Below are 25669 nucleotides of genomic sequence, written 5' to 3' on the forward strand. Positions count from 1 at the left end.
CTCAGCGTTTTTATAAAGCATTATGCATTTGGATGAACTCACGTATGAGTTTCCTAGTTGTAGAGACATCTAAATGACTTAGATTATTTAGTAGATACTGAGCATTTGCTCACTTCACAGTTTTATATGGTCATTATTTCACCACTAGATACTTCCCCAGCACTTTGTGAGATGGAAAGATTCTTTCAGTCAGTGAAATTCAAATCCTTTTTACTATGTTAACTACTTTTGCTCTCATCACTCCTCTCTATTGCAAGAGAAGACTGTGGCCTCCTCAAGTACAGCAACAGAGTGGTTGCAAAAGTAAAACCTTTAGCCAATGTTTGACAGATTGCATAACTTCCACTGTTTATTTATAGAGTAAATGAGTTATACTAAAGAAATAATTAAATACATATTTATTACATAGACAATTATTTCCTTTTATGCACTAGATTCCACAAATTATTTGTGGAAATTCACTCTTACTTAGTCATCCAAATCTTGAGGCATGTTAGAAAGACATTACTATTATGATGTTGATGCTGCTTCCTTTGTCTGCTCACGTTATAGAATTGACAAACTTAGAAACTAACCCAATTTTTAACGTGTTCATGTATAGAGCCTCTTACTCAGATTCTTATGTTTTCTTTGTATGAGCTTTTGCAAGTCAGGCTTTCACTTTGATTTCTATTGCATTGAATCAAGATTTCCTTCCATTCTTCTACTTACAACAGAAATTAATTTCTGTTTTTAAAAAAAGCCTGTCCTGCTGCTGTAACACTTGAAAGAGTCTCTGAAGAAATACCTGATTACTTTTCTATGTGTTCATAAATATGTGGATATTGAGCATGTTTCAAATTCCCTTGCATGTGACAACTATTATAAAGGAAAGAGGCATATTTAGAAGGATGCTTTTTCTTCCTGATATTTACAGCTTTTTCAGTAGTTTTTCATGTCCTTTTTGATCTGGCTGAAGACGTTTTCTGAAAGTCCTAAAAGATATAAGTCAAATTACAGATGGTGAAGGCATGACTTCCTCTGCATTGAACCATGTATAAGTATTAATTTCCCAGATGTTTTGACTTCTGTGTGTGTGGCTGAGATCTGTTTGTAACTGGTTAGGTGTGTTTTGGAACAGGGGTGGGCCAAGGCGTGCCCATAGTCGGGCTGGTGCTGGAAGGAGGCCCCAGTGTGATCCTGATGGTGTGGGAGTACGTGCGGGCCAGCCCAGCGGTCCCCGTGGTGGTCTACGAGGGCACTGGCAGGGCTGCTGATATCCTAGCATTTACCCACAAACACACAGGTGATACAGGGTGAGTAGTGGCATAATGCTCCTCCTCCTTGGTCTGTCGTGCTGGCAGGCACCTGCAAAGCCCTGTCTCAAGGCTGCTGAGATAATTTCTGATGCTCCCAGTAATGATTCCACTCCAGCCTTTTGCCAGCTTCAACTTCTCTCTGGTGGGAGAACAGAACTTCTTTCTTCCCTGCCTTGAACTGCTGCTGAAACAATTTTTCTGCCAATTTTACTATTGCTTTTTTGAAGAGGAAAAACTGCGTGTAGCTACTCTGAGTTATGAAATTTCTCATGTTTGGTGAGAGACACTCATGGATGACCCCCAGAGTATTTGTTATTGTTTCAGCTCAGTCATGTCTCTGGCTGTCAATATTCTGTATGTGGGCTTGGATTTGGATTGTACAAAATTTTTGAGAATAGAGCTGGGGTTGATTGCTGTAGTGGCCTCAGGCTACAGTAGAAAGAAGACTAAGTTTCCTCATCTTTTGCCATTCAGTGGCAGCCCAGATTTGCCATCCTTGTCAAGGTGTCCAGTCTCAGCTCCAGGCTCTGTTGAACCTACACCCATGAAAATTTTGCATCCAAACTGGACATAAAGATATACATTTGTGTAGCCAATTAATATTCTATGTGAAAGTTTTTCAAAGACAAAGACCGTTTTAGATTAAAAAAAAAATAAATAAAAAGGTGCCCTATGTTCACTCCCACTTAAGAAAAAGCACTATTTAATAAATTTCATATCCTAATTGTTTACTTATTGTCTTTTCTATTATACTTTTGTATATGTGGTATTTGCCCCTAGTGTGTTGTTTGAGAATCTTTTTCTTCACTTGCTTTTTCCCTATATTTATGATATTCAAGGAAAAAAAAAAGTCCTTCCATTAAATAAAAGGGAAAATATGAATGAAAAGGTTAACAGAAAGACAAAAAAAGAGGAAAAAAAAAAAGGGAAAGATATGAGGCCTAATGAACAAATAGTAAGGAATTTTATTTTATGCCTCTTTTTCTGTCTTTATTGAGAGAAAGAAAAATCCAGTGATTTTCCAGTGATTTTTAGCTCTATGTTCACAAAAAATCCTTAACTTACTCGTCTGTTGTATTTTCAATAGTAAATATGTATGTCATAAAAAATGCATATATGATTAATAATTTATATTTTGGGATAACTTTGCTTTGTGTTGAAAGAAGGATTAAGTCAACAGAGAAGTAGGAAAAAAAAGACTTTTCTCTTTTCATCTTTTCATTTCATCTTTTCTGATGTGTCATTTGGGTGAGTAAGAAGTATCTAAAATATACTAGTCATTGATTATATGTCTGTTTTCCAGAGATCTGTGTCCTCAGGTGAAGGAGGAGATCTTAATGATGATTCAGAACATATTTAGTTTGGGACAGAAACAGTCCAGTCATCTATTTCATGTTCTGATGGAATGCATGAAACACAGAGAGTCTGTGAGTAGCATTCATGTGCTGAGTTTAGGCAGTCTTCATTTCCTCTGACCTTTTTTCTCTTTCTCTGGTGGGTTGGCGTGTGCACAGGTGTTATATCTAATATAAAGAAAACACAAATATGTCTGTGCCAATTTCTATATCGAGTAGCTCTACAGACCATGTTTAGTTAACTTCCCAAGTTTCAGTTTCAGCCATTGTTTATTAAATGAGAGCCTTTCTGATTTTAATAAAAGACCCAATATCTTTGTTTTCACAAGAAAGATCAAGTAATCCCTATACTTTTCTTCTCTAGAAGAGTCATATTTATAATTGAGAAAGATTTCCTTCCATTCTTCTGCTTACAACAGAATTGTGCTAGAACTTGTCTCTGAAACACCAGTACTTACTGGAAATCCCCTCCATCCCTCCAGCTGTTGACTTGAGCAAACCACATTGGCTGTCACCAATCACCTTCTTATTTTCTATGTACCTTAGCATAGTTTCCAGGAGGTTCTGCTCCATGACTGTGCTGAAACTGATTGGCCTGTAGTTTCCCAGGTCTTTCTTTTCAGCTTTTTAAAAAATGGTAGTTATGTTTCTCCTTTTCCAGTTACTTTGCCAGTCTGTTACAACTTTTCAAATATGATGGAGTTCCCAGTATATAGGCAAGTAATAATTGTGCTAATAATCACTAAAATGGAAACTACCCAATATATTTTTAGCATTTTTTGTTTTACTTTATTTGAATGTCTGTTTTCTAGTTGAAAATGGAGTGAATATCAACAGTGTCACATTTTTACATTTCTCAGGTTTAAAGGTTAATCAAAAGGAAACAGTCTCATGTAGATCACATGCAGTGGGTTTATTACAGTTTTCCTGGGGTGCCATTGCATTAAAAGCCAAAATGGTGCACTTTCTGTCTGAAACAAAGGAAAATTGTGTCTGGACCCTTGCCATTGTTTGTGTTGAAATGTATATGATTTAATCTACCACAGCCCATACAAAGAAGAAATAACTACAGGCTTCTCTGCCTCACCTCAAATAGTGTACTTCTGCAATTCTAACAGATCACCGTGTTTGATGCGGAGTCAGAAGATGAGCAGGACATTGATTTGGCAATTCTGACAGCACTCTTGAAAGGTATTGAAAAATACCACCTATCTTTATCTGGCATGCAATCTCACTGATTTATGTTTTCAAAAAAAGGGAATAGCATAAATGTGTGAAAACTGATAGATCCCTTACCTGCCTTAGGTACAAATATGTCTGCTTCAGATCAGCTAGATTTGGCATTGGCCTGGAACCAGCTGGATATTGCCAAGAAACACATTCTTGTTTATGGACAACACTGGAAGGTACTGTTACCTATTCTTTCTCACTGTGTCTTTACACTTTATTTTGATGACTAATTTTTCATGATTTGCATTTGTAAAGCTTTAAATAAGGAATAGTTTGATAATTAGACACAGTCTTCTGTAATCTGCTTTGATTTTGGAGGGGCATTATCCTTAAAATAGTGAAGCATTCAACACAGTGCATCAGATCACATTTGTTTTTACAGAGAAGAGATGTTATCTAAAATTCCTCTTAGTTTTGCTATGAGCTTTTCCAAGTAGTTTCAGAGATACTTCTGGATATGTATTTTTCAAGCCTGTGTTGGCAGTTAGTGGTGGTTAGGGATATCTCATTGTAGCCTGGAATATTCTTTTCTCTGAAGATATAAACCCCAAAGAGATGTTGCATCTGTCTTCCTAGCCCTAGACAGAAACACAGAGATCTCAGTGTAAATCACAAGGTTAAAAAAACCCACAAACATTATTTTAGATATTGTTTCTTAGGAATAGCTCAATAACAGAGTTATGATCCAACTGTAAGAGATGTCTCTGCTCAACTTAAGGTGTAAGAGACCATATGTGAAGTCAATAGTAGAGATTTTTTTAACAGTAAATATGAGGTATAAGAAGGGGGTGGAAAAAAGAGTGACCTTGGTCTTCAGAGGTTGTTCCAGTGGTACCTCCAGTTGTTCCTCTGGAGGTACCACTTTTATACAGTCTGAGTCCCAGATACTCACAGAAGGTGCTGTTCCCATATGGGAAATCTCATTCCCGTACATTGAGTTGGCATGTGGATAAACACTTGCTCCCTTTCTCACAGTTTACCACAGTGGGAATTTTTGTCCAGATGCTAAGCAAACCTTTACCTCCATTAGCCTGGAATTAGCTCTTTCCTGCTGGGCCATCTGTGCTTGTCTCAGGTTCTGTTGTGGTGGCTTATCTTATCAGGACAGTGTTTTGGGACAGCTAAAGGCATTCTTTAGGTCCTTACAGAAGGCAAGTCATGATTTAGACCTGCATTAGCTACATGTGTGTGAAAGAACATTCAGTAGCAATTAAATAAATTAATTTAATTAATTAAATTTAAATTATGGTTTCAAGTTTTTGTAGGAAATTAAATATTTAAGTATAACCCTCCATAAGTGAGTTTTTTGTATACATAAGAAAATTTTTGTAGAAGACAAATATAAAACTTTGTGTGCCTCAATACATTTTTCCCATTTGTTACATAAATTGATATATTCTTCAAGAAATAATCTCATGGTCTGAGAAGTACTTCCAAGAAGTACTTTTTAATTTCCTACCAAGAGTTACAAGGTTGATTTTTTTCAGTCCCAAGGATGTTTTTTTCTTTAAAATGTAAACCTCAAATACCAAAGAATACCATTCTAATATTTACCAAAGGCTGCTGACCTCTTCAGACACACTGCCAGCTCAAGGACTGTTAAAAGTATTTTAAAGCAAAAATGACCAGTCACTCTCAGATTTTTCTGGAAGGAAGCCAAATAATTCAGGATAAGTGCAAAAGTTTTTTTTTTACATGTAAAAATTCTGTAACGTTTATTGGTCATCTTTTAACAGAATTTCTGTCAAACCTCAATATAGACATGGCATATACTATTTGCAAGTTAGTATTAGCACCTGCCTCATTGGTGTTCCAGCCTCCTCATTGTGCTCAACTCACTGCATTTCCTGTTCGTATTTGTTCTGTAGAAGAACTTTATATGGATTTATATGAACCTCATAGGTCTGACTCCTTTGCCATTTTGCATGTACAAGCCCTGCTGAACTCTGTCGAAATGCTGTGAGTAGAGTCCTTCCACCATTTGGACATTGCTTGTAGGTAGATCCCTGCTTCATGCTTCCTTTGAGGGACTTTATTCTAACACACATTCCCTGTCATGTCTGAAAAAAAAGTTCGCTTTAAAGAACTTGCAGTTGTATAGATACTTCTCTATGGCACTTTGAAATAGCTTTCATTATGCATAAAAAAAAAAAAAAAAAAAAAAAAAAAAAAAAAAAAAAAAAAAGAGGCTTCCCTCCATGCCCTGCGTTATCATACTTTATTTTCTGAAGTAAATTAGAGAGTAGAGAATGTATTATCAGTCTGGTTGTAAAGTTACATTTGTAGAAGTCTCTTCATATGTTGAGTTTATGGAAACTGTTTTCCTCCCCCTCTATTGGCTTTTTACACAGAAGTTTCCTCTAGCATATTTTTCTTTTGTACTTGCACTTTAAATATACACAGAGGCAAGTCATTGCAGTGGAGAGATTACTAGCTCCAGGAATGTTTTATATATTTCCAAAAGTAATTTTCTAATATTTTCCTTCAACTCTGCCCGTTTGGAGGTTGGTGCCTTGGAACAGGCAATGCTGGATGCTTTAGTCATGGATCGTGTGGATTTTGTTAAATTATTAATAGAACATGGAGTGAACATGCACCGTTTTCTTACCATACCTCGTTTGGAAGAACTCTACAATACAGTGAGTATTTGAAATCCCTGTGTAACACTTTAGATATGAAAGCCTGGAAACAATACTGTTTTGCTTAAGGGGTGTAATGATTAGGCCACATTTTTATGAAGGATTAAAAAAAAACAAGAGGAAAATTAATGTGTTTAGTTATCTTTGATTGTAATGTGGTGGTTTGGGAATGGTGTACCAGGTTGTTATTTTTGATTCACTATTATGAACTAGATTAAGTACTCATTGGAAGCTGATGAGAAATATGTTCAGATTTTAATCTGATATGTAATAGATGCTTACCTTGCTGAAAGTTATACATTGTTTAAACCAAAGCTATATCAGCTTCTTTCTCAAATAAGTCAAGATTTAACATAGTAGAGGTGTTACAGATTGGTGTTGAAATATTTTTTGAAAAGAGTTGTGGGTAGAGTGGGGAGAGTTTGAATCACAGTAATTTATCTGTAGATTTTTTAAGTGGCTTTCTTATACTGTATTGATTTTCTAGTGTAGAGTGACATGTTTGTTTACTGTCTTTTCTATTCACACCACAGAAACAAGGACCATCAAATCTCCTTTTGCACCATCTACTTCGAGATGTGAAACAGGTAATAGACATAGGAAAGCCTGGGGACAGAAATGCTAAATTAATACTTCAGTGTCCACTGGCAAGCTCCTATTACATAATACAGAGGAATTTTGGAAATAGAAGTGACAGCTTCATTACTACAGTACTATATCTGCTAAATGCTTTCATCTTACTTCTACTGACCCCCTAAGCAATTAACCAACATACTGCTGGTGAGGCTCCCAAGGGTCCTGTACCTTAATTTCAAAGCTGAGCAGTTCATCCAGATCAGACTCTCTTTCCCACGTTACTCAATGGACATTTTGAAGTGATTGTACAAAATACTAAGTGAATTAGTGCAGTAATTATGCTCATTGCTTTATGGTTTTCTATTTTTCCCCCAAAGTTAAGAAGTCTTTCCTTGTTAGAGCATGAAAACATACTGTGAAAAGAGATAATATTTGGATATGCTGCATTGGCTAGGAGAACAGAAGGTGGCAGTGGATGAGTACTGCATGGAGCACTGGTTCTATTAGTGATTTAGTAGCAGCCTTGTTATTTAGATACACCATTAATTTATTTCACAGTTCTGTTATCTGTTGTACCTCACAGGACTGCTTAGTCAGGAAAGGGATGGGCTGTTCTTTATGAATATAGAATTCACCACAAGAGATTCCTAGATCCAAATCCAGATTATTGGCTAATTCTTTCCAGGGTGTGGATTGCTAAAATAAAATGAAATGATAAGTCTGACTCTTTGCAGAATTCTGTTGGATTCATGGTATCATTTTGTTACTGTGGGTGACTTTCATGTCAATGTCATATATGGTTCTTTACATAGACATAGGGTATCCTGGTCTCTGTAACAAACTCTTTTCTGTGTTGTTCCATATTAATGAACATATTCAAGATCTAATTTATGTCATAAATCTGGAAGATCTATATGTTGACAGGTCTAAATCTTGAAATAACACTGAGCTTTTCCAGGCTGAGAAAACACTCTTCATCACTGAAGTGATTGATATGACCACTTCCCTAAAATCCTTATATATTTATTTGTTTTTATATATCTCAGGACACTTTGGGAAAACCCAGTGTATGACCTAAAGAGAAGTTTTTGGCACTTGATATCCAGTTATAGAATTAATGTAAAAAATAACTGAACAATTCAAAGCTTTCTCTGCCGTTGTGTAAGCTAAACTTGGAGTCTGCAAACAGGTCTAAATGCTGAAAAGCCTTTTTCACCTGAGCTTCTGTAAGTTGACATAAGTGCTCTGTGAATGGGTTGTGCAGTTGGAGTCTGATTAAATATGGTGACATTATAGTTGAGACAGTCAACAGAGTGATGTGACTTTGGATTTCAGAATATTTTCTCTGTTACTGTGACCAGCTTTGATGCTGCTGTGTTTGAATGAAGATACATTTCAGTCTGCTCTGATGACATAAAAGATGAGGATTAGTGCAGAGGGAAGTATCTACAAGCTTAGATAGTCAAAAATACTTGCCTAACTCTCAGTGACCTGGGATTGAGTGGCCTTAGCTGACTGTACTGCTACTGAAGTCTATTGAAAAAGCATCCTCAGTCCAATGAAGAAAAAGACTTTGCACAGTCTGAAAGGCATACACTGCTAGGAATACATACATCTCTGATCCTATCTATATACAGGCCCATTTTTCACTTCCAAGAGCTGCAATTTAAGGTTTTACTAATGATTTTTAAAATCTGCATGGAAGACAATCCATTCTTCAGAGAATTTGTCACAAACCTTGGGTCTTGGGAGGACAGTGGGGGTAAGATGGGCAATGGTGCTTTAAGCAGAAGAGGTGAGATACTCAGAAGGTAGGGCTAGTGCATGTACTGCTGTTGTCCTAATTGTCAAGACAGTCTTGAGCCTCAACAGGATATTTACAGTCCCTAGGAATTGCTCTGCTTCAGCTGAAATATATGCTTCAACTACTTCTTCGATTTTAGTTAGTCAAAGTGCTTAATCATACAATGCTAGTTTCCCTTTTTATTAAGTTTTTGTCTGTACTTCTGCTGTTGGCTCTTGTCCTGAAGAACAGCTATCCTCACTACTGGATGTAGCTGGTCTTGTGAACATTCTAAAATGTGGAATGTGGGTACAGTGAACTGCAGGCATTTTCCCCTCTTTTCTTGAAGAGTTCAATATGTGAAATGAATGTGTACAGTTTCCTGACAGATACACATTTTTCCAGATTTTCCCTTGCAATAGGAGGGCTATGACAGGGCTGAATGTTCCATATAACAGCATCATGAAATGTTTGTGACATTTGGTGTTTCAGAATAGCCTTTCTTTGGATTACAAGATATCACTGATTGACATTGGACTAGTGATAGAGTACCTTCTTGGTGAAGCTTATCGAAGCAGCTACACAAGGAAGAATTTCCGAATTCTCTACAACAATCTGTACAGAAAACGCAAGGTAGCTTCTTCCAAAACACTGGTCGCTAAGAAAAGCCAAAGTGTGACACCTAAAAACAGCTCAGGTTGTCATGCTGGTTTGTCTGAAGAGCCTCGTTTAAATGTATGCTGTGCTTGTCTGTTTGAGAACTGTGGAGAGGTTGCAAATAAAAGAGATGAATCCCCAAGACTATTGGTGGTTGTTAAATTATTTATATTTATATAAATATATATTTATATATTTAAATACATATATTTATATATTTAATTATTTCAGTAAATTTACCTTTTTGTTCAGTATCTGGGTTGCATTTTGTCTATTATCCATCAATAAGGAATGACAAGATTGTGCCATCTACCATTTTCCCTTTTTTGAAATGGTTACATATCTCCTTCTTGCAGCTTGAACCACCTCACAGAAATACCAAATTCCACATGCCTTGAAGTAGACTTAGGGCACGTAAGCATTCTCCCTATGGGTTTCTCAAAATCAGTAACTTAAAACCAGCCTAAACTTCTCAATAAATTATCTAAAAGTAATTCCCAATATTGCAGAAGGAGCAGATTTACTGCAGAAGAATGATTCCCAGTTTTTAGAGTAGAATTGGACTTTTAGGTGCTTCCATGTGTTCAAAAACAAACAACAAAACCCTCTCACCCCCACAAAATATTTCCATGACTAAGAGAAGAACTTCATAATGATCAGGGAAAATGAGAAGAAATAATGAAACCTGTAACTTGGGGTAAACAGAAACAGAGAGACAGAGGTTTCTGTGTGTCACTAGTTTTTAACACAGTGCTTAAAAAGATGTGAGCAGTTCTAACGCTTTTCACTCTTTCCAAATGAAATATGAGTTTAACCAGGATAGGTGATATCACATAATCATATAACTAGGAACTGCTGGGAAGAGCATTTGTGATTTGAGTGTTAACATTCTTCCCTCTTAGTCAACACTGAACAAAATTTACAGAGATGCTGGATGTTCCATCCTTCAGAGGAAATTATCAGCAAAAAAGGTCAGAGAGTTGTGTCTTTCAAACTGCTTATGGCACATTATATAAAGATCAGCTCTCAGAGCTTCCAGACCTGGTGATTCCATCTGTTGCAACCCAGTTTGTTGCAATTTGTAGATGCTCTCTGTGGAAAATAATTTTGAATTCAGAGACTCAGAAAAATTTATATTTGTTGCCTGAGATGCGAAACAAGCCATTTTTTTTCTTGATGGTATAAGCATTAGTGGTAGTTATGGTGATTTTTCACTCATTAGTTTTTGAATAACATCAGTTTCTACATGCACTATTGCAGTCAGCAAGTACCAGCAAACTTTTTTTCTAATTTACATTTCTCTCCTCATGTTTTATGATTTGCCTTTGGATCTAGAGAGTGGTCTCCAGCTTGCCTCAAAGCCTGTCTCATTCCTTTCATCAGAGTAATCAGATGGATAGTGGAATGGGATCCACTGAAAGTACTTTACATTCTCAGTTCTTCAGAACTGCGCAGCCTTACAAATACAAGGTAATATAATTGCTTATTCTAGACTGCTTAGGAAATATCAGGCTGATAATTTTATTGACAAATTTTAGGTGTTGACAAATGTTGGTCAGACTCTTAGTTTTTATAATTTTACTTAATTATATTGTTTTCAAATATACAATGCTTTACTGCTCGCTGTTCATGAAATACAAGTCTTGTAATTTTATTGGTGAAATCAATCTCAGACTCCATTATAGTTTTTAAACTTCCATCCTTTAGTTGCTAACAGCTTTGATTCACTGAAATGTAGTATCACCCAGTTTCTGAGTATCAAGCATGTGTGAAAACTCTTCTGTATTTGGAAGAAATAGAGTTCTCTGATTTTACTAATGCTTCCTCATAATTGCTTATTGAAGTGCTAGAGCAAGACTGTTAAGAAGAGGTACATTCAGAGAAAGAATGTCAGAAGGACAAAGATTGGCATTCATATCTATTGATCTATCTATCTAGTTGACAAAACATAAAGTAAAGTAAATTTAAATGGCTGTTGGAATTAGTCAGAGCCAAAATGAACCCATGATAGCACTGAGACTTCCTCACTTACCTCAGTAAGACTTTTTTTTTCCTGTACCTTTCACCAAAAAATACCCAGATATGAATGTAGAGCAAGTTTACATCACAAGTGTAAAAGACAGCAAAAATATTTTTTTAAGTATCTAAGGTATTTGTTTCACTCTACTGTTTACATTTACTTCTATCATGACACATATAAAAAAGAGAGTAAATCATGGGGTATCATGGGGTTTGGAGAGTGCCCAATACTATAGAAAGGGGAGTTATGAAAGTTATGAAGGCAGGGATGCAGAGCAAGGTGTATTTTTTCCTTAGTTAATGTTACCAGCTTCTTAGCATTGGTAATCTGAACATGGTCCTAGCTGTGGTGTATGACTTAAATGTATATAGCTACCAAATTGCTTGCTACTTGCAATTCAGATTTGCATGCAGTTGTATTTTCATGAATCTGAAACTCAACCATTGACTGAAAAGGATTTTTCTCTTTTTCTTTTTCTTTCCTTTGTTGCTGTTGTTGTTGTTGTTGTTGTTGTTTTCTAACAAATTTACAGGAACGATCCAGCCCTTTCCCAAAGTATAAGAAGAAATCAAAAGAGGATATAAACTGCGCAGAGAATTATGAATCAACTGGCTTCAGCTACCCCTATAATGACCTCCTGGTTTGGGCAGTATTAATGAAAAGACAGAAGATGGCTATGTTCTTCTGGCAGCATGGAGAGGAAGCCATGGTCAAAGCTGTTGTTGCTTGTAAACTCTACAGAGCAATGGCACATGAAGCTAAACAGAGCAACATGGTGGATGACACATCAGAAGAACTCAAGAAGTATTCAAAGTATGAGCTCTCCCTTCATTTCAGTTAAAGTTCTCTGGTGCTGGGAATAGTGAGATTCCACCCTAATCTGCAAAGAGATTAAAGTTAATGATGTCATGGATTATGTAGCATAAAAAAAGTACTTCTGGATACTTGCTATTCATACTATATAATGGACCTATGTCCTAGAGTGTAGTGTGGTGGAGAGTTAAAGGAAAGTTATTTGCATATTACCTAAATGCATATTTGAAAATACAGGTGAGTAATGTATAGCTCATTATCTGCTAAATGGTCAGGTGAAAGGCTGAAATTTCCCTTGCATCTTCTCTTCCAGTTCAATTTGTTAAAATGCCGTATGGCACATAGGTGTTGGACTGTTCAAATCTATAATAAGTAGTAATGAGCAAACCAAAATCAGTGCTTAAATCCTGCTCTGTGTAAGACTAGGTGGAAAGTGAAATACCTGACTGAATGAATAGGGAGGTAGATCAAGAATTTTCTTTGAGTTCATAATTTCCATTTAGTGTTTTCCGGTAGTTTTTCTTGTTAGTAATATATTTTCTACTTTGCAGATTTCATGCTTAAGATTCAGGTGCAAAAAAATGTACTTTGTTCTTTTGTGTGCAGCTCCAAATCATAATTTAAAAGAGGGTATGTACCTTCCTTTGAGAGTCTTCTCTGCAGAGGTGTTTTGAAGTCAGTCCAAAAGAAGAGACTTTTGCAACTTGCTCACAGTGGTGATGAATCTGCTGGTTGAAGCACATACAAAGAACTTTGCAGGATCCATTTTGATCACTGAGTGAGATTAAGAACAAAAATTAAAAAATGACAAAACAGGATGACCCTAAACAGTGTGATTAAGACTAAATAGGTTTACACCCCCAATTGTTTTTCACTGGATATAGTGATAAAGAAATGAGAAAAATGGGAGAAGGCATGCTTACTGACATTGACAGCTGAACTTCAGTTGCCAGAGTATTTGCAGCAACCTCTTCTCAGCAGTAACTCTGAGTTTGGGCTGACCCCTGTTATATTGACTGTTAATTCCTTTCTGCTTTAGGGAATTTGGGCAGCTTGCCTTGGATGTGCTGGACAAAGCATTCAAACAAAATGAGCAGATGGCCATGAAATTGCTGACCTATGAGCTGAAAAACTGGAGCAACTCGACTTGCTTGAAGCTGGCAGTGTCAGTGGGGCTGCGGCCCTTTGTGTCCCACACATGCACACAGATGCTGCTCACCGACATGTGGATGGGACGCCTGAAGATGAGGAAGAACTCCTGGTTTAAGGTAGTGTTGGTCTGGTTTTTTTCAGAGCATTTCAGCTCTCTTTAGATGCTTAATATTTGGGGTTTTTGGTTATGAACGTGGCTAATGCTGCTTCAGAAGCTGTGCTTAAGCATATGTTGGAATATGAACATCTGGGAAACAAAAAGCAGGACAGAGAGGGAAAAAGTATTTGCTTCTGTTTTATTTTTTTTGCAAAATCATGTTTGGGATGACATTAGGAGGAAGGATATTTTTGTTGGTCTTCCCATTCTCTCAGCACTCTTCAGTTCTTCCTCATTTGCTCTTGCTTCCCCACATTGCCTGCTCCCTGGCAGAGCTGCTGGTGAGAAGGATGCTTTCCAGACACAGTATTGAAAGCATCCCCAGATACAGTGACCCTCTTTGAAGCCACAAATCAGCCAAGAGCAACACAAATCTTCAGAGATTGTCAGACTGTGATACAGATTCCCAGCACCAGTGACTCCTTCCTCAGCTGGTGGAATTGCAGTGGGTTTGTGCTGGCACCAAACATGGCTGACTGTAGCCTCAAGTTTATGCTATCACTGCCTAATTGATCTTGTGTCTCTCTTTTAGGTTATTATAAGTATTCTCCTGCCTCCCACCATCCTGATGCTGGAGTTTAAAAGCAAGGCAGAAATGTCTCATGTGCCTCAGCCTCAAGACTTCCACCAATTATGGTACCACGGGGAAGAGAACCCAATCTGCTCTAAAGATACTTTGGTTAGTCTGTGAGGATCAGTCATTTGTGTGCCAGTCTGTTTACCACAGTATGGTTCTGGGGAGTGAGAAGTTGCTAATCAGGAGGAATGAAATTTCTGTAGGCCAGTTCTCTCCAGAAGTATGAGTTAGGTCCCTCCTTTGGATACAGACTTAAGTGAACTTGGTTCAAGTTACTTCATCTGTCCTGGAGGACACTCCTGTACTGACCAGAAGGAGAAAGTCCTTGCCAACTTGACACATCCTGCTAGTGCAGGAAGGGAGCAGCCCTACCTGATGCAGCTAAAAAAGTGCTCACACACCTTCTGCTTAATGTTAACTTTTGATTTTATCAATTAGTCTTTGGCAAAAGTCCAGGCTACAGATTTTCCTTAAATAATCTTATACAAAACACTATAAAAATAAACAGATAGTAGCTGTGCCATATATAGGGCATCTTTCACATAGTGCATGTTGATTATTGCAAATGAGATGGTTGTAACCAGACAAAACCAAGATACAGAAATGGTGTATTCAGAACAAGGTTTAGACATTTGTGTCTGTCTTTTCACTGAAACAACTCTACCTTTACAATTATAGGCAATTGCTTCTTATTTTAAAAATGCTGTTTTCTTTTAAAGAAGGGTTATGATGTGGAAAAGGCTGTTCAGAAGTCTGATGAAAGCCAAGTAGATAGTGGACAAAGAAACCTGCCTGGAACTAGAAAAATCTATGAGTTCTACAACGCACCAATTGTCAAGTTCTGGTTTCACACGGTTAGTCATCATTCTAGAACTTTGACTGACAAACCCCTCCTCTGATCCTTCAAATGCCACTCAATCCTGCTTTTGCTTTTTCTAGCATGGATTTGCAGTCACTTAGTGGTGGGTGTAGATGGGAAGCTGTTTGAATGTTTCTCTGACAATTAAATGTAAAGTTCGTCTGCTAAAATCATGCAGCTGAACGACAACAACAACAAAACAAACCCAAACCCAAAGCCCCAGAAAAACAATTATAAGGAACTAAAGAAAATCTTCAGCACAGGTCTTTACAGCAGTCAGTTGCAGAGGTTGAGATAGATTTGAAGGTGTCCTTCTGTACTTTTAATACTTCACTGATATTCGTTTTCCTTTCTTTAAGAACCATCTCTGGACAAGCAAATATTTAGCTATAGGAGATCATTTGCTATAGGAAATGTGCATTTATTAAATTAGTTTTAATAACCCTGTGTCAGTAGAGCTCAGGATGTTTAAGATCAGGATGTTCATTAGGTCAGATCACCATGCACATGAACTTTATTCTTTGAACAATGTGTTTTTTAAGTGGTTTATAGGTTGCAATCTATTATGTTAGATACATTTATAGAATGTTCTTGTGCATCTAAAATATGTGTTTTCCACCTGATATCATTCTTGTATTTTGGAAGGCACTGATTAACCAGCAGTGACTTATATAACTTTGAGAATTGTTACTTGTCCCTAGAGAAGGCTGGGATAAAAGTATAAGACTGACCTTGCATTCGAGTAAAGTTATGCAGATCACAGAAGAAAATAATGGAATTGTTAGTGTTGGAAGGGACCTCTGGGTACCATCTAGTTCAACATCCAAGATAAAATCGTCAGTTTCTTTTATGGGGATGAACATACACTGCAATTGTTTATCTTCTGCTCCTACCTATTTTTTCAGCTCTAAAGTACCAATTTCCGATGACGTTTAAGGACATTCTTATAAAACCAAAGCAAACCAGCAAAACTTTGGAGAACTGGAATAAAGATTCTGGCCTTAAATGTGTGCCAGTGCCCCAGCAGTTTGAGTATCTATAGTGAGGCCAATCAGCTGTTATGTTTGCAGAGATTTGTTTGAGGTTTTTGTGTGTATGGATTATACACGGTGTGTTTTGCAGATGTCGTACTTGGCATTCCTCATGCTCTTTACTTACGTCGTGTTGGTGAAGATGGAACCAAGACCAAGTGTGCAAGAGTGGCTTGTTATAATTTATATTTTCACTACTGCTATTGAAAAAGTCAGGGAGGTAAGTTTTTCCATTCACACTTCTTATTTTTATTATAAACCAGGGAATGCAACTCTGAAGAATGCTAAATCCTGTATTACTTTTACAGATAATTATATGGGGAATTTATTTATTAGAAGTCTTTTATTAGAAGAGCAGCTCTTGGGCCTTGAAAATGCATCTTAAATTTTGGCCTTAATTCTCTACTTTTCTGTGTAGAGCTGGTAGGTAATGTGTAGGTGACTGCTGAATTGAGATTTGGAACATTGATGCAGGTATCCTGTCCTTAATTTTCTTGAGTGGACAATTAGACTTCTAGTAATAAATTTTCTCTTTAAATATTTAATCTGAGTGAGAATTTGTTATGAATTAATAGATATTTTCCATAGAACAGTCTATGGCTCTCCCTCAAGTCCAGCCTTCCATAAATGCACTTGGGAAAATACCCCACAATAAACTTTTAATGCTGGATTTATTGAGCACAAAAAAATGATACTTCAATCAAAATTATTGCAATTATTTGCAGCTGATTAGACCCAAGCTTCTGAACACCAAATGTGAATTTAGGGACAAATGCAGCTGTATATATCCTCAATTATTGTATCTGCTCTGACATGCCTTCACAGTAGAATCAGCACATAGTAAATAGTAGTAATGTGAATTGTCTTTTGTATGACTTTTGAAATGCTGTACTTTCAGAGGAATAAAGCTAGCCACAAAAAGCCAGCCACAGTTCTGAGCAAAGGATGCTGCAGATACAGATCAATCAGAACATTGTGAAATCAGTATGAGAGAGGTGAAGAATTTCAAGGGACAGTAAAAATACTGGGAATATATCAAAGCTTGGATGGACTTGCAAGTTCTGTGTCAGCATGAGATACAACTGAAAAAATTTACACCAGGATTTCATTACTGAGAAAAATGTTAAATGTAGAGTAGCAAGCACTTTTGAGATCACTGTTGTGCTCTTGCACCATCTTGATGGTGGGACAGCAGAAACAGCAGCTCTTCTTTCCAGCATCACTTTGAAATGGATGTCTTTACTTGATTTTCTTTATCCATGTTCTAGTTCTGGTCTGCTGGCAAAGACTTTGTAGGACACTCTATTTAAGCCATGCTGTTGCTTAACTGCTGAGGGCCTTGTTATATATAGCTACAAACCTCTGTTTGTACCATTCTCTAGATGGTATCAAATAATTGTTAAAGCCTTAGGCCCTAGCAACTAGTTACCCATGTGAGTTAGTCTAGATCACTTGTTTACATTAATGTCTTCATAAGCATAAATTCTTGTAAGATCAGGGCATAATGTTTAAAAATCTTTCCTTTGCTTGGTACTTATCACTGTGATCTCACGTAGCACTGCATAATTGGCATCACTTGTGGAAATGTGCAAACTTTTTATTTGCCTCCTCCCAAGGATTCCACTTCACACGCTTGTTCAGTGAAGCTTAAAATCCCTTTGGGGCACCTTACAATTCAAAGAGTGAACATTTCATTCTTTACTTTGCTAGTTGCCACCACTCCTTTTTTTAATGTGTGCTTGGCAGAATACAAGCATCTTTCTTTATATTTTAGGTCTGAAAAAAAAATACATTAGTTATTTTCCCAGTGGCAAGGTTAGGCTGGTACTTTCCATGACTTAGGGGTTAATGAAAAGGCTGTTGCAGGTCATGACCATCCCTTTAGAAAATGCTTGTTAATTTCTAAAATGTGTGCATAACAATTCTTTACTGGCTGCTCTCTTCAGCTGAAGTATGTGCCTGTTAGTGAATGGATTCAGGCTCAGGATCCATTTTTTCATGAGGAAGAGCTGTCCCGTTTGATGCGACATACTTGAGCAATATGACACTATAGACTAAGTAAAAATCTCAGTTGATGGTGAATGGCAATATGTAGTAAATGGATCTAAGACGAAAGAAAAAAATATAAGGGGGGAAATGATACATTCTCAAATATCATGAAATAATTCAGACAGAAAATGTTAAATAATGCATATGTGACTTTAATGACATTTTATGGTGTTTTCTCCCCCCATTCTACCTAGGTATTTATCTCAGAACCTGGAAAATTCCGCCAAAAGGTGAAGGTGTGGATTTATGAATACTGGAATTTTACTGATTCTGTAGCTATCATCCTGTTTATGATTGGTTTTGGTTTGCGTTGGTCCAGCCCCCCTGTGCAAACTGCAGGGAGGCTCCTTTACTGCCTGGATATTATATTTTGGTATACTCGGCTCCTTGATCTTTTTGCTGTGAATCAGCATGCTGGCCCATACCTGACAATGATTGGGAAGATGGTAAGTACTGTGGTCTGTAGCAATTTCTGTAGTTAAGGCATCTACCTTCAGGAATATGTAAAGCTCAGAAGTGAGAGAAAAGAAGTAATCTAATAATTCACAGTGGATGTATTACTTGAAAATACCATGATTTTTTTCCTCTTTGTGAGTTGATCATAATCAGATTGCACTTTTCTTTAGTTTATTGAATGAATTTATTCACAAAAGCCATTTTCACTTTATTCCTTAGAGACAGGTTGCATTCGAGTTAGTTTACTGATTCAGTTTGGTAACAGGAAAAAGAAAAGTTACTGTCTCTTGGAGATGGGTTCACTGTGACAGGTTATTCCCCTAACTCTTGGAAACTGTTTCATTATTATTTTACTTTTTGATTCATATAATTATATCCCAGTTTATCTGGCAAAATTTCTGTGAAATCAACGGAGGGTTTTTTTCTCTTCTGCTGTAAAACTGCTGCTGAACTACTGTCTAGTCTTGGGGGACATATAAAGATTCCTACTGTAATTTGCCTTGGTTACTGAGAACTCTCCTCTTAATATTTTTATATTCTGTCTTTCGTGGTAATTATTTAGGAGGCAAAATAATTTTCACTGCTGTACCTTGCTCTCAGTTTGAAAGAAGCACCCCTGACCAAAATCACCATTGTAATGTCTCCGCATTTTTTATATCTTCTTCTAGGAGGCATATGTGAAGCAAGCAGGACTTGAAGCTTATTAGGTCTAAGATGATTTTAACATCTATAAAATGCTCATGTGATCCAGGTCATAGAAATAAAATATTTTTATTTCCACCAGCATGTTAGATATTTACCCCTGGTTTTACATTCTGATTTGTAAAAACAGCAATTGATACTCTTCCCTAAAATGAATGTCTCTTTTACATATAATTAATGAACTAACTCTTTTACACAAACATATCTTCCAGACAGGAAACATGTTCTACATTGTGATCATGATGGCCATAGTCCTGCTGAGTTTTGGGGTGTCACGAAAGGCAATCCTTTCACCAGAAGAGCCTCCTTCTTGGACACTGGCACGAGATATTGTATTTCAGCCCTACTGGATGATGTTTGGTGAGGTCTATGCTGGAGAAATAGATGGTAGGTAATCTTCAAAATATAGCTCAACAGCTTAAATTAAATGTGTGCAGAAACATATCTACTTTGGTCTCTTGAGTTTTGACTACCTATTGAGTATGTTCTTTCTTAAACAATTCTGATTCCAGTATGTCCATAATGAGTAATAATGCATAAATGAAGTTGCAAGTATGAGTTTCTTTGTTAAAAAATAAAGATTAAACTCAAATATAGTGTTTGAAATTAAATATACTGCAAATATCAGGTCAAAGCACACAGGAACGTATACTAAGCTACTTCATGGTTAGGGGATCTGCCAATGAAACAAATTTCCAATTAAGTGAATCCAAAGCTACTGATCTCTTGGAAAAAAGACTATAAAGCTGCCATTAAGGAGGAAAGAATAAAGGAGGGAAAGAAAGGGAGAAGTAAGTTACCTGGCAGCATCCTTAAACAGATAAACCATGTGCACATAGGAGAAATAGAACCAATTGATGTAAATAGGAAAAATCATGCATCTGGATTATGGCTTTGACCTTGTTTCAGTAAGACAGAGGAAGCAGGCACTCCAGAGATATTTAAGCATTAGAGATGTAGGCACTCTCATGCTACTGACTGAAGGTATATGTAAAGCAGTGCCTAAAATAGAAAAGTTGGTATGGAAATAGAAATATTTATTTAAGGTACATAGTTCAGCATAGACCCAATTCATTAAAATACCATGTTGCATCCATTATTACTGCTGAAACAGTCACATGTGTTTTGGTTATATAAATCCAAATTCTTTTAATGAAAGCACACTGTTAAGTTTTCCAGTTTAATCCATTTAATAACTTAATAATTCAAAACCTTTAGAAATTTGACACTTTTCAAATAAAGCTATGATTTCTCTAGTGACTCTTTATCCTGCAGAATATGTCCTGTGTTTAGGGTTGCTGCTTTATGTTTCCAAGTTTTCTCAAAAGAGGTAAATTTGTTTAGAAATTAAAAAGAATGGAAAGCATTTATTTTGACAATTTAAAAACATCAAAAGGGATCCTTAATTTCCACTATTTTTTGCTTTATGTCAGAAATGTTCATAGCCATATATATCCTTTTGCACATGAGTTAATGTGCAAAACAGCTTTTAAGCTGTTTATGAAGCTCTATACTCCAGTACTGATAAAGTAGCCTTTGAGCTGTATCATTTTCACAGCAGAGCCTGTGAGGCTCTTGCCTTGAGGATCAAAGATTTAAATTTCAGCTTACTTGGGTAAAGCCATCCCCCAAATTCATTTCAGCTGCATTATATTTGCCCTCAACAAAAAGTGGAATGGCTGGCATGAGAACTGGTATATATGAAGTGGTGTCTGCATCTTCTTAATGATGGTACCTAGGTAGGTGGTAGTAGCACAAAGAGGTCTCAGTTCTCCTTTAGGTGGATGCTGACCTTTAATTTGGAAATTCAGTGATGTATCTCTGTGAAATTAGTGAGGACAATTCTGTTGCTTTCTGAGACAAATGAGAAGCACAGGCCATTGCTATGCTTTGCTCTGGTTTCTGTGCTACCCATGTTCTGTGTCCTTCATTTCCAGTTTGTGAAACCGATGAACACTGTCCTCCTGGCTCCTTTCTCACACCATTCCTGCAAGCTGTCTACCTCTTTGTGCAGTACATCATCATGGTCAACTTGCTCATTGCATTCTTTAAGTAGGTACCTTGGTATATTGCTGCAAAGCAGCTAAGGTATGTTCTGTCAGCACTTCTTAAAAGCCTTTCACCAGAAATGCCCCAGCAAGGTAACACTGATGGTGGTGGTCGTACCCCATCTGCCATGGGGGTAAGTCAAATAAAGGAAAGAATGGTACTAGCCAAAGGTGCTGCAAGGAAAGGGATAGGGAGAAGATAGCTAAAATCTTTTGCTACTTAAAAAGGATCTGACTCTGTGAGAGCAGATAATTGCAGCTGGCAAAACCCCCAACATTAATTAATCTCTGAAGTAATTTTCCCTTCCTAAAAGTTCTATTTGTTGTGCTAAGAGCCTGTATAACATTCATCATAGGGTAGGCCAAGTGCTAAATGGGCAGATAAGTGGAAGGTGTTCAAGAGAAAAGAATAATGACTGTAGAAGTATGCTTTTCCTTTAGGAAATAATTTGAGATTTTTTTACTTAATGCAATTTCATGTGTTCTAGACTGTAATCTAACTGTAGTGTTTCCAACAATTTGCCTTTTGATGTGTGCTGCCACAAAATAAAGGGTATTTATAGTAATTGTATACTAGTTCATAATAATCCTATAGTAATTTATCAGTGTCTTTTTAGTAATTCTAACCCTTCATGTTTTAACATGAATCCCTTGTAGTGGATCAAATTCTGTAAAATATTAGTAAAGAGCAGTCTAACCCAAACAGTTATTTATATTTTTATACAATTCTAGCATTTCTGGGGAAGAAAAAGTCAGCTGTAGGTTAAAAAAAACCAGATTAATAAAAGAAATCATTAATATACAAAAACCCTAAACTATCAAAACTCATTCTATTTAAAGTTCCAATAAGAAAGCCCTTTCCTGAAATTGTTTCAAGAAATCAAGCAATTGTTTTATACACAATGTATTATTTTATATGTGTGAAATTGTTATTTGAAATATTTCTGGAATTAAACATTTAGTAATGATGATATGGCAAATCTTCTGCACAGTGATTTGATTGTTCCAGAAGTGGGACCAGAAATGGTGGGTGTGGAATATATATAATTATGCTCTCAGAAGGAAAATTGATGTTTTTGTGATTATGTGCTGGCTGTGTAGAATGACAGTGCACCTGAAATGACAGTGCTAGAAATCACAAAATATCTTAACTGTGTTTGGGTCTATCATAGTAGATACAGAAAATTATTCAGTGTAGCCATGTTTAATAATTTCACAGCTTCAATGAGTATTCTGCAGACAAATAGCTCATATAACTGCAGCAAATACATTTTTAGAGGGAGTGCAAAAAACTGTTTTGTTACAGTCTTCCCTTAGCCTGACACCTACTTTTAATAATGTTCAAAGAGGCAAACAATGCTGAATTCTGTTAGGGTATATATTAAAATTTAAATAGTATGACTGAGATTTCAAAGCCATATCAGTGGCAACTTTAGCCCAGCTCCCATTAAGGTGAATGGGAATTAGATCTCCAAATCTGTTAGGCAACTTTGAAGACCTCATTCTCAGTGCACTAGTTGCAGGCACAGCTGCTGCTCTATTAAATGAGATTTGCTAAGCTGATTTACCTCTGGATTCGTCTGGAGGAATGGGACCAGTGTCAGACTAGATCTATAGACAAGTGCCTTGTGCTGTACTGGGAGCATTCCTCACACAAGTGTTTTACCCTCCTTCTCTTCTGTCTGTCTCCTCAGCAATGTTTACTTTGATTTGAAATCCATATCCAACAAGCTCTGGAAGTACAACCGGTACCGCTACATCATGACCTACCATGAGAAGCCATGGCTGCCTCCACCGTTCATCCTCCTCAGTCACATTGGCCTTCTGATAAAATGCATCTTCCACAACCAGCCCCAAAATGAACTGGACCAAGAGGAGGGTGATGTTGAACTAAGTAAGCTGATAACCAAAAGAAATAGTTGATCCCATCAGTGTGGAGTTCAATTTAAAATTTGAAAAAAGAAAAGGGGAATGTTTTGCTTTGTATTTGGCTGTTGCTGTGCTACATACTGTGCATTAGTCAAGATACCTCACAACTCTGTGCTGAAATAAAGTGACAGCAACTTATTCTGTAGGAACTAAGTAATTTCTTATTTTGAAAGAAATTAAGCAGTGCCAAAGGTAAAAAATTCTCTGTGTTTGTCATGAAAACACCAATAATTCCTTTATCATTGACTGGGGAAAGTAGCTGCAGAGCCCAAGGGTCTGGGAGATCCAGTGATGGCAGATGCGGAGAGAGAGAGCACAGGGGCTTCCCACCTCCTTACTGCTTCCAGCTTTTTGTTCCCAGGCTTATCACTGGACCTTATCTTCTTCACTTTTCTCAGCCTGGACTTCTTCATTCTAGGTCTTTCCTAATGCCTCCTTAAAGTGATGTCTGTTCCCTGTCCCGCCGTCACCAGCTCTACCAGGAGCAGCCCAAGTTGTCGTGGGAAGGGGACCTCAAGATGCTGGCATGGAAATAAATACTCAGTAGTGGGGCTTGGTGGTGGGTGTGAGGCAGGGAAATGGGGAAGAGGTGGCAGTAACCATATCTAAAAATACATTGGGGAGCACTGGTATACTGTATTATACAGCCTCATCCTTTCTTATGCAATGTACATCCTTGATGCCATATAATAGAGATGAGCAGACCCTGTGCAAGTTATGTTTACTTAGAATTTTCTCTGCTGAACATGAATCCCTGAAGATATCTGGCATGCTCACAGGTAGTTACAGAGCTCAAAACCAGGCTTACCTAATCAATGCTTAACTGCTGCGCTGCTGCTCCCTGGTTCAGCTCCCCCATTGTGGTTGGATACACCAGCCTGCCTTTGAAGTGCCATTGCTTATTTTATGTGCAAGTACAGCGTAAGTCAGTAGCATAGCATAGAGTGTGTCTTGTAAGGAGCATTAGGCTAAAGGAAAACTGAAATCCTGCTTAGCACGTCCACATCTAAAAATCCTTGCACAGAAGAGGACTCATGCTTTCCTCACATTTCTGTCAGAAGGAGAATTTTTTTATGTTTAGGCACTTCTGGGCACCTTTCTCTATACACTGTATACCTTTTCTGTACCCAGGACCACCCTGTGGAAAATCAATACTGAGATGCAGATTAAAATTTTGGAGGAAGGAACACAGGTCAAATAGGGGAGAAAAGTGCCTGGAAGGTGATCAAGTCTCATTTGGGGTGAGAGGGGGAACCCCAGAACACTGTGGGGGTCTTCACTGCTGAGCTGTGTGTTGCAGCTGAGTACTATATCCTAGTAGCAATAGTACTAGGACACTATTATACTACTATACAATAATACCTTGTTGCTTGGAACAGGTACCTCCCTAGCAAGTACACTGAGGATTTTGGTACATAAAAAGGACAGAAAAGAGGAGCTTGGAAAATGTGGAGTTTGAAGCAGAGAAGCAGCTTTCCAGCATATCCATTTCTTTGTAATGGAGCTGTTCTCTCAGAAGTCTTGGTGGGCTAGAAGGATAGCACCATGAGCAGCCAAGTTATGGAGTTTTAAATTTCTGAGTGCTTTTTTCCTCCCCAGTAATCTAGGGGTGGAAGATCTTAATGTTTTATGGATATGAACTTATATTAAGGATATCTGAATGTTTTATACGTATGAGCATATGAACCAGTTAGGTGAAAAAAAAACCCAAAAAGCTTTGCAACTTTGAGCACCTGAATGGACTGTTATTGTTGTAGGCGACTATCTCCAAATGAATGGCTGGGCCAAACTGGAGTAAATTTTTTATAAGATTTACAGATTCATATCTAAGTGATGTGAGTGACACATGTACAACAAAATAAAGGAAAAGATTAGTGAGAAAATGAATATTTGTGAGCAGCCATTCAGATATTTATTTTTGAGGCTTTAAGGGGAGTGTACTGGAATTTTTGTCTGTGTGGCTTTGTTCCCTATGTAAGGAAAGACAAAATCCCACATTTTCATGTATTTGAGTCTTTATACTCAAGACCAAATTCATGCAGTTAGGTCTGGTTCAGTCTCATCAAGGGAGGGAATGTAAACAAGTTTTTGACCATTTTTTCTCTTTTTTCTCCCCTCATGCATACTCATAAATGATTGCAATTATTAGCATGCTTCATACTGATTCCTACCCCCTTTGTTCAGAGCTCTACCTGAGTGATGAGGAGTTAAAGAAACTCCATGACTTTGAGGAACAGTGTGTAGAAGAATATTTTCATGAGAAGAATGAAAACCTCAGTTCCAGTGGCAGTGAAAGGATCCGTTTGACCAAAGAAAGGTGTGTTTTGATGCATATTTA

General features: G+C 37.2%; 1 protein-coding gene across 5 annotated transcripts in view; it reads left to right on the forward strand.

Annotated features, from left to right (window-relative positions):
• TRPM6 (transient receptor potential cation channel subfamily M member 6) overlaps nt 1–25669 on the forward strand; it is a 92471-nt gene that overhangs the window by 31829 nt on the left and 34973 nt on the right. For 3 of the 5 annotated variants that reach the window (XM_083884227.1, XM_083884229.1, XM_083884231.1), the window contains 18 exons: nt 1121–1295; nt 2602–2725; nt 3772–3844; nt 3959–4059; nt 6388–6522; nt 7056–7109; nt 9374–9514; nt 10874–11008; nt 12091–12371; nt 13411–13639; nt 14213–14359; nt 14977–15111; nt 16239–16367; nt 18391–18642; nt 19567–19741; nt 21292–21406; nt 23097–23296; nt 25516–25648. In XM_083884227.1, coding sequence (XP_083740353.1) covers nt 1121–1295; nt 2602–2725; nt 3772–3844; nt 3959–4059; nt 6388–6522; nt 7056–7109; nt 9374–9514; nt 10874–11008; nt 12091–12371; nt 13411–13639; nt 14213–14359; nt 14977–15111; nt 16239–16367; nt 18391–18642; nt 19567–19741; nt 21292–21406; nt 23097–23296; nt 25516–25648 — 2734 coding nt within the window. The remainder of the gene's footprint in view (nt 1–1120; nt 1296–2601; nt 2726–3771; nt 3845–3958; nt 4060–6387; nt 6523–7055; nt 7110–9373; nt 9515–10873; nt 11009–12090; nt 12372–13410; nt 13640–14212; nt 14360–14976; nt 15112–16238; nt 16368–18390; nt 18643–19566; nt 19742–21291; nt 21407–23096; nt 23297–25515; nt 25649–25669) is intronic. The other 2 variants (XM_083884228.1, XM_083884230.1) reach the window with 2 other exon arrangements.

Source organism: Zosterops lateralis, assembly GCF_965231275.1.
Source record: "Zosterops lateralis genome assembly, chromosome: Z".
NCBI classification, from domain to species: Eukaryota; Metazoa; Chordata; class Aves; order Passeriformes; family Zosteropidae; genus Zosterops; species Zosterops lateralis.